The 9,861-nt window shown below is 44.2% G+C and overlaps 1 protein-coding gene across 1 annotated transcript in view; it reads left to right on the top strand.

Moving 5' to 3' along the window:
• ABCC6 (ATP binding cassette subfamily C member 6) overlaps window positions 1–9,861 on the top strand; it is a 99,726-nt gene that overhangs the window by 52,526 nt on the left and 37,339 nt on the right. Inside the window, exons 12-14 of the mRNA XM_007950587.1 lie at window positions 3,072–3,275; window positions 5,220–5,366; window positions 6,127–6,214. Coding sequence (XP_007948778.1) covers window positions 3,072–3,275; window positions 5,220–5,366; window positions 6,127–6,214 — 439 coding nt within the window. The remainder of the gene's footprint in view (window positions 1–3,071; window positions 3,276–5,219; window positions 5,367–6,126; window positions 6,215–9,861) is intronic.

Genomic DNA, 9,861 nt, shown 5'->3' with positions numbered 1-9,861 from the left:
TCTTTCTTCTTGACGAGGAGAGACCGTTGTTGCATCTAGATGGCAGCTTCCTAGCTTTTAAGGTCCCAGTCACTACTCGCCAAAGTAGTAGGTCAATACCTTTTTTTGAGAATAAAGCAACAATTAAAGGAAAAGGAGAAAAAAAAAGTTCCTACTCAGTTACTAATAATATTGTAACTGTTGTTTTTAGTTGCTTCATAGTCAGTTCCAACTCATAGCAGCCCTATATGTGCAGACTGCCTGGTTCTGCACTGGCTCCACAATTGTTGCTATGCTTGAGCCCATTGTTGGAACCACTATGTCTGTCCGTCTCATTGAGGGTCTTCCTCTTTTTCACTGACCCTCTATTTTATCAAGCATGATAACGTTCTCCAGAGACTGGTCCCTCCTGATAACGTTCTTGACGGAATGGTCCCTTCTAATAACATGACCACAGTATGAGAGATTAAGTCTTGCCATCCTTGCTTCTAGGGAGTATTCTGGCTGGCCTTCCTCTAAGACAGATTTGTTTGTTCTTCTCATAGTCCATGGTATGTATATTCAATATTCTTTTCCAACACCACAATTCAAATGCATCAATTCTTCTTCCGTCTTCCTTACTCATTGTCCATCTTTCACATGTCTATGAGGAAATTGAAAATGCCACAGCATTGGTCGGGTGCAGCTTACTCTTCAAAGTGATATCTTTGCTCTTAGAGACTTAAAAGAGATCTTTGGCGGCATATTTGCCCAATGCAATATGTCATTTGATTTCTTGACTGCTGCTTCCATTGGTGTTAATTGTGGACCCAACTAAAGGGAAATCCTCAACAACTTCAATCTTTTCTCCATTTATCATGATGTGGCTTATTGGTCCAGTTGTGAAGAGTTTTGTTTTCTTTATGTCAGGGCGTGATCCATACTGAAAGCTATACAGTCTTTGATCTTCATCAGTAAATGCTTCAAGTCCTCTTCACTTTCAACAAGCATGGTTGTGTCATCTGCATATCACAGGTTGTTAATGAGTCTTCCCCCAATCCTGATGTCACGTTGTTCTTCATAGAGTCCAGCTTCTCAGATCGTTTGCTCAGCATACAGATTGAGTAAGTCTGGTGAAAGGATATAACCCTGACACACATCTTTTCTGATTTTAAACCATGCACTATCCCCTTGTTCATTATTCTAACGTCTACCTCTTGGCCTTGGTCTTGGTCTTGTACAGGTTCCTCATGAGCACAAGTAAATGTTCTGGAATTCCCATTCTTCACAGTATTATCTAAAATTTGTTATGATCCATACAGTCAAATGCTTTGCATAGTCAATAATCTTCCAACATTATATTAGATATTGTTTCACTGCTATTTTTGAAGTTTTCAGTAGTCAATTCTTTCAGAAGAAGACTGTCACATCCTTCTTCCTAGTCTGTCTTAGTTTGGAAGCTCCACTGAAACCTGTCCACCATGGGTGACCCCTCTGGTATTTGAAATACCAGTGGCATAGCTTCCAGCATCACAGTAACAGGCAAACCACCATGGAACGGCAATCTGATAGGTGAACCATGGATGTTGTAACTAATAATGTTATAATTCTATGTAGAAAGATTTTACAAAATAACTTTGTTGTTAATATTGATATAATCTAATAAATATTACATTTAAGCAATTTACAACTACAGTTGGCCATTGAACAATACAGGGGTTAGGGGCGCTGTCCTTCAGGCAGTTGAAAATCTACATATAACCGTTGAGTCTGGTAGCGTAGTGCCTAAGGCACTTGACTGCTAACCAAAACGCTGGCGGTTCAAACCTACCAGCCACTTCTTGGAAGGAAGGTTGGGTAATCTACTTCCATAGTGATACTGCCTTGGAAACCCAAGGAGGGGTCGTTATGAGTCGGGTTCAAGTTGGTGGCACATAACAACAACAACAATGCCAAAACTTAACTACTAATGGCCTCCTGTTGACTGGAAGCCTTACCAATGACATAAACCCTCAATTAACACAGTTTTTGCCATACAGTTATTAGATTTTCACACGAAGACACACACATGCACAACAGGTAAATTTGTTAACTATATGATATGATAAGGAGCGCTGGTGGTGCACTGGCTGAGGCATTTGACTGCTAACCAAAATGTTGGTGGCTCAAATCCACCAGCTGCTCTAGAGAAAGAAGATGGGGCAATCTACTTCTGTAAAGATTTACCACCTTGGAAACCGAATAGGGGTTGCTATGAGTTGGAAATGACTCAATGGCAGTAAATTTTTGTTTTTGTTTTCTTTATATGATATGATGATTATTTAGTATTCATTAAGTGGAAGGGGATTATCATGAAGGTCTTCATCCTTGCCTTCACATTGAGTACACTGAGGAGGAGGAGGAAGAGGAGGAGTTAGTCATGCTGTCTCAGGGTTGGCAGAAGTAGAAGAGGTGGAGGGGGTAGAAAGGGAGGCAGGAGAGGCAGAGGAAGGAGAAGAGGAGGCAGGAGAGGCAGGCACATTGGCTGTAATTTTACAGAAACACGTGAAAAAAATCTACATATAAGTGGACTCATGCAGTTCCAACCCATGTTGTTTGAGAGTCAACTGTATATTTATCACATACTATTCTATGATTAAAATTATAAGGATTCTGTATGATCTGGTATGCAAGGAAGTCTATGGGAGGTGACACTATGAGTTACCTCACTGAGTAACACCAACCCTAGTGATTCCACTGCTACCATGCCCAGTGTACTGAGCACCTCATGGTTTGAACTAGAGCTCAAGCATCCCCTCCTCCAGGAAGTCTTCCTAGCAGCACCACAGCCAGGTCTGCTCAGGGGTGGGGCTCTCTTCCCTGGCACTGAATGCCCCCTCTGTTAGGGCAGTACTGCCCTGTGGGATGAGAGCAGGTGCCCAAGACCAGGAGGAGGCTGTAGCAGTGGTCCAGGCAAGAGAGAATGTGGCTCAGTCCAGGACGTTTGTCAGAGGCATGAGAGACTGGGTAAATGGTTTAGAGGTAGAACTGCAGGATTTGCTGAAGGGTAGCTGTGAGGGGTAGAGGGAAGGAGAGTTCTAAACTTGTCCCCTCCTTTTCCCCTTTCGTCCCAGGAAGAGCAGATGCGTCAGAAGGATGCCCGGGCAAGGCTCTCCAGCTCCATCCTCAGGAACGCAAGGATCATCAAGTTCCATGCCTGGGAGGAAGCCTTTCTAGAGCGAGTCCTGCACATTCGGAGCCAGGAGCTGGGCGCTTTGCAGGCCTCTGGCCTCCTCTTCTGTGTGTCCCTGGTGTCCTTCCACATGTCCACATTTCTGGTGATGTCACTCTGTTCTCGCTATAGAGTGTGAGGGTACTAGGGGCAGTGAGGTCAGGGAGCCCCGGATCCTGGTGATAGTCTCTGGCCCTCAGAGCTTGTGTTTGCAGCCCACCTTGTCTACCAAAATGTACCTCTTCTAGATCCTGTTCTGTCATGGTCTCTGCATTCTGCTGAGTTCAGTAACCAATCACATTATTCCCATGAAGGTGGCAATGGCAGATATTTAGGCCTCCCTCACTTCTCCTGAAAGGAGCTCTGGTGGTGCAGTGGGTGAGTGCTCAGCTGCTAACTGAATAGGCGGTGGTTCAAACCCACCAGCTGCTCCACCGGAGAATGATGTGGCAGTCTGTTTACATAAAGATTACAGTCTGGGAAACTCTATGGGGTACCTCTACTCTGTCCTATAGGATCACTATGAGTCGAAATCAACTTCAGGGCTTGGGTTTGGATTTCTCCTCCTGGAGTCCAAGGCATCTGGAACAGATGTTTCCACTGGAATGGAGAGGAGGTTACAGGTGTAGGAAGTTGCTCAGGTAGAATCTCTACATGTTGACCTGGCCTCCCTGATGCTGCCACAAAGCACTGTAGTGGTCCCCTCTTGTGGCTCAGAGCCAGTACTACTTCTTGCATTTATTTCAGAAACTGCCATTGGCTCAACCTTCCTAAAGTACACCTTTGACTTCAGTCATGCTTGTGCTCACCAACTGTCAGTGACTCACAACTGCTTCCAGAATAATCCACACTCTTCATAAAATATTCAAGGCCAGTGACAAATGGGTCTTAGATACATTTCCACCAGGATCTGAACCTCAGGGGCCATCTGCTGGAACACCAGATAGCACAATGCAATAATACTCACAACCACAAGGACCAGCATTTAGAACCATGAGGGCTTCTCAAATAGCATGACTGACTGACCATCAAATCAAGTAATTGTCACACTAAGTGACCTTCATACCAAGTATCTATCTGAAGGGTTCCTGCTTGCTTCCCACCATGCCACCCATCTTTGGTACTAAAGAACAGCCACTAAAATATGGGTGACATTCATACCAACTGGCCATCACAAGTGACCATTATACCAAGTACCATCATACCAAGTGACCAGCATAAGTGATCATCATACCATCCTATCAAGTGACCACTATACCAATCAATGAGCATCACACTGAGTGACCATTAGACTGCCAAACCAAGTGACCATCACATCAAGTGATAATCACTCCAAGTCACCATCATGTTATCACCAAGTGACACCTAGAAACAAAACACACCAATACCTAGCACTAAACCATCCCGTAGTGACATCTAGAACTACAAATGCCACCAATGCCTGCAGCCCACAGTGCTATTAATAGCTACAACATCAGAGTTAAATTCCAAGGGATTGCAGAATCATGAGTCCCAGTTGTATCTAGAACCAAAAAAATGCTACTAGTATCTAAAATTACAATGTCTCCCAATGCCTAGAACCAAGAGTTTCTGATAATTAGAATGATGGGACCATACATTCATTCCCCTCCCTCACTGCACCCATATATTTTAAGAAAGAATTGCATCATTTTATAACCTAGGAGTCCTGGTAGCACTTTGGTTAAGGCGCTCAATTACTAATGTAAAGGTTGGCAGTTTGAACCCACCAGCATCTCCACAAGAGAAGATATGGTGGTCTGCTCCCTAAAGATTATAGTCTAGGAAACCCTGTGGGGGCAGTTCTACTCTTCCAGTAGGGTTGCTGTGAGTTGGAATCGACTTGACGGCACACAATGATGTAGGATTGAGGACTTGGGGGGGGCAAGAGAATCTGGGGTGAGATCTCTGTTATGGGGCTTGTTCCAATAGTCTGTGCTTGACCATGTGGACCATGGGAGATCCACAGCTTGCCTGGGCTTCCCTGGCCAGGAAGACAGTCTCATTGTCACCAACCCTGTGTCTCACCCAGGTCGCACTGGTTGTGTTTGCCGTCCACACGCTGGTGGCTGAGCAGAATGCCATGGACACAGAGAAAGCCTTTGTGACCCTCACAGTTCTCCACATCCTCAACAAGGTCCAGGGCTTCCTGCCATTTTCCATCCACTCCATCATCCAGGTGAGGCAAGGGGTGAAGGCATTCTCAGAAGAGCCTGAAAGGAAAGTCAGCTGTGCCTGGACCCCACCCACCCTTGGCCCACTGTCAGTGGCAGGGGAGGAAAGAGAGAGTGAGATGGGAGTAATAGAAAGGAGCAGGAAAAGAGGCAAAGGAGGGGCAGAGAGTGCAGCAGAAAGACATCAGAAAGAAAGTAGCCTTTGTTCAGAAGGCAGTATGGTGACCACAGTGAACATCCTCAAAATAGTCAGACTCATCAATCCATCAATCATTCCAGTTCCCTGTTACAAAGAGAAATTTTATATCTCTTTCGTGACTATCTATTTCTTTCATATTGTGTCCCTTGGGCATGATGGGACTAAGAGAATGGTTGCATATCTGAGCCATCCATATTTTAATGGCTCTTTCTTTAGTTACCAGAGATGAGTGGTGTGGTGGGAAGCAAGCAAGGACCCCTCAGGGGAACAAAGTGTAATATTATTTCTTATGATGGCTTGATGACTTTATTAGAAATGGCACTAGCCTCTTCCCCAGACTTATCTTGCAGAATGTCAATTTGGTTGTTCCAACTGCACTATTTAGGAGTGAGGAAGTAGAGGGCACTACTACCATCATCACCACGTTAATGTGCACTGTTTCTGTAACCTAGGAAGCTCCAGACTAGGACCTTGAAAATGGGTAGCACTTACAGATAGGAAGCTTTTCCCACACATCTTGGGACACCCAGCACCCAAAGCCTGAGGTCTTTGCTTGGTTTTCCCAGGCCCGGGTATCCTTGGATCGCCTGGCCACCTTCCTCTGCCTGGAAGAAATTGACCCTGATGCTGTGGACTCAAGTCCCTCCAGATGCTGTGAGTTCTGAGTTCACTGTGGGAAGGATGGGGGGATGGGGCACTGCTGGGAGCAGGATGGCACCCCAGGTCATGCCACCTACCATGCAACTTAGAAATTGTGGTGCTGTTCTTTCTACCAGTCATTCAACAAATGCTCCTTGAGCACCTGCTGTGCACCAGTCTGGGCATCTTCAGTAAGCACTAAAGACCAGGTTCTTGTCTTTGTGCAGTAAGTACAGGGAGAGCAGCATGGTGACACTTCAACAAGCCAGAAAAACCATCAGAGAGACTAGGAGCACCATTGCACCCTGAGATGCACCAAGCCTGGGTCTCCCACTTTGCCCCATCCATTTTAACCCTACATACCTGTGAGTCTAGTGGCATTAATTACTGCAATGGGAGGGCCACATGTTACCAGGTCAACTCCTGTTCTCTTATTATAACAGGAATAGCCAACCTCTTTACCTAAAAAACACCAGCATAGTGGTTAAATCTCAGCTGATTACATTAGACTGCTTGGGCCCAAATCCCAACCCCGCCACCAAAAAACTGTGTGACCTTGACAAGTTATTAGTCTCGATGAGCCTGAGTTTTCCCGTCTTCAAGATTGTTGTTGTTGTTGTTATGTGCCGTTGAGTCGGACCTGACTCATAGCGACCCCTCCTTGGGTTTCCAAGGCAGTATCACTACGGAAGTAGATTGCCCCATAGGGTGATGATAACAGCATCTACCATACAGCGTTGTTGTGAGGATTAAATGTGCTCATATGAGTGCAGCACTTAGAGCAGAGCCAGGGACAAAGTAAGCTGAGTTATTTTATAATTGTTATAAATTATCGTTATTTTATAATAGCTATAAGATGGTTATTATAGTTATAATAAATGTAGTTATTAATAGTTAATTTTAGTTATTTAGTTATTATAAGAATTATTAGGAGCTCTAGTGATGTAGTACCTAAGGCATTTGACTGCTAACCAGAAGCCTGGCAGTTCAAACCCATCAGCCACTCCTCAGAAGGAAGATTGGGCAATCTACTTCCGTAGAGATACTGCCTCAGAAACCCAAGGAGGTGTCACTATGAGTCAGAATGAACTTGACGGCAGTGAGTTTTGAATTACAATGATTATTAGGAAAAAAAAAATGGCAGTAAGCAGACAAGCTTTGTTTTGTTGGATGACATCAAGTCAATATTCTACTCATAGTGATCCCGTGGAACAAAGTAGAACTGCCCCATTGGGCTTCCTAGGCTGTCATCTTTATGGAAGCAGATCACCAGGTCTTTCTCCCATCAAGCCGCTGGGTGGGTTCAAGCTGTGAACCTTTCAATTAGCAGTTGAGCACTTAACTGTTTGTACCACCAGGGCTTCAAAATTGGGGCTTCTGAGGCCACTCAGAGCTCTGACACATTCTTACCTAGAGTGCAGCCTTGTCCACTGAATTGGTATGAGGCAGGAGGTCAGGACGCAGGCACCAGGTTCAAATCCCAGGTCTGCCACTGATAGCTACTCCTCTCTGGGACCCAAATGCAGTGTGGGGCTCATGCCCATGCCTTTTAGCATCCTCCAAGGGCTACACAGAGGGAAAGTAGCCACGCTTAGGAGCTTCTCAGCATGGAGTCAGGGTCTGTGAGGAACTTGTCCTTGTCCCCACTGGAGGGCCACACAGACCCTCAACCAGAGACTCCTGGTCACAGTTTTGACACAGTTGGTCACTTGCTTGAGGCCAAAGCCTTCCTGTCACTGCTATTCCCGATAAAGGTCCCAATGACAGTGACACAAAAACCAACAGTTAAAAGGAATCTGAAGATGATAGAAAACGTAACTGTCATTTAATCTCCCAATTTCAAAAGAGCCTCTTGTTCCTACTTTTTCAGGTTATAATGGATAATGGTTATAAATTTGAAAATAGATTTATATCAAGAAAAAAGAACAATAGTTAATATTTTCCAAGTGCTTACCATGTGCTGACATAGTTCATAGTTTAGCTAATTAACTCAGCTAATACTATGAGGTAGATGGTTCTATGACCCACACATTGTACAAATGAGGAAGCGAAGGGAAGGAAAAGCAGGATCCCAAGACCTCAGAACACTTAGAAAGGAAGATCTCCTAGGGCTGGTTGCCAGATTTACCAATAAAAATACCAAATGTCTAGTTATGTTTGAATTTTAGATAAACAACAAATAATTTTTTGAAGCATTGTTGTTGTTGTTGTTTGCCATCGAATTGGACCCGACTCATAGCGACCCCTCCTTGGGTTTCCAAGGCAGTATCACTACAGAAGTAGATCGCCCAACCTTCCTTCCGAGGAGTGGCTGGTGGGTTTGAACCACCAGCCTTCTGGTTAGCAATCAAGTTCCTTAGGCACTATGCTACAAGAGCTCCCATTTGAAGCATACCTATACTAAAAATTTATTTGTTGTTTATCTGAAATTCTAATTTAACTGAGTGTCCTATATTTGATCTAGCAACCCTACTAAAAAACCCACCACCATTGAGTCAATTCTGACTCATAGTGACCCTTAGGACAGAGTAGAACTGCCCCAAGTAGAACTGTTTCCAAGTCTATAATCTTTATGGAACCTAACTGCCTCATCTTTATCCTGCAGAGTGGCTGGTGGGTTCAAACCACTAACCTTTTGGTTGGAAACCAAACCACAACACCACCAGAGCTCCTCAACCCTACTACTCAAAAGACCATCAAGTTGAGTGGGTTTCAAATTATGGCTGTTCCTAGAATCAGATAGGGAGCAATTATAAGATACTAATGCTCAGGCCTGTCCTTCAGAGATTCTGACTAATTTGTTAGGACTGGGCGACATGGGTAGCTTTATTTTTAAAAAATCTTTCCAGATGATTCTAAATGTACCATCAAGGTCAAGAACCACTAATCTGCTTCTTCCCCTCATTATACAGAATAAATATCTGAGACCAGGAGCTCTGGTGGCATAGTGCCTAAGGCATTTGACTGTTAACCAAAAGGCTGGTGGTTCAAACCACCAGCCACTCCTCAGAAGGAAGGTTGGGCAATCTATTTCCATAGTGATACCACCTCAGAAACCCAAGGAGGGGTCACTATGAGTCGGATCTGACTCGACTGCAGTGAGTTTGTTTTTTGGCTTTGGAGAGATGGAGGGGGAGACATAATGTCCCAGTGCAATGTCACTAAATTTTAAGTTCTTAGGGAAGGACTGTCTGCAGGAGAGCACTGGCCAGACATTTTGAATGACATAATCAACAGGCATTTATTAATCACAGGAAAATACCACACATCATCAGCCTAGGTTTCCTGAAGTTAGGCTCCCATCCACAGGGTTAGATCACATCCAGGCACATCCCAGTTCATGTCTTGGGAGGAGAACAACTAAATTCCTCTCTCCTGGGATTAAATACTAATGGGATAGCCAAGTCTACATGCCAAATAGCATGTATAAGGAACAAGTAGGGGAAGGAGTAATAAAAGGGGGCAGTACAAGGTAAAAGAGGTATAATAACAATGGAAGGCAATGGACATACTTTATTGCCCCTTTTAGACTATTCTAGATTTACTGGCTCCCAAGAACATCTCTTCCTCCTTTATACAAGCAAGATAGAGTTCTGGGTTTCTTCAGAGGGTAATCATCTCCCCTCTAAAACATATACTTTATTTCCATTAGTAGCTATTAT

This window comes from Orycteropus afer, unplaced genomic scaffold (genome assembly GCF_000298275.1).
Source record: "Orycteropus afer afer isolate SDZICR_OR568_19922 unplaced genomic scaffold, OryAfe1.0 scaffold00281, whole genome shotgun sequence".
Lineage (NCBI taxonomy): Eukaryota > Metazoa > Chordata > Mammalia > Tubulidentata > Orycteropodidae > Orycteropus > Orycteropus afer.
This window is presented reverse-complemented; position numbering and strand designations above follow the sequence as displayed.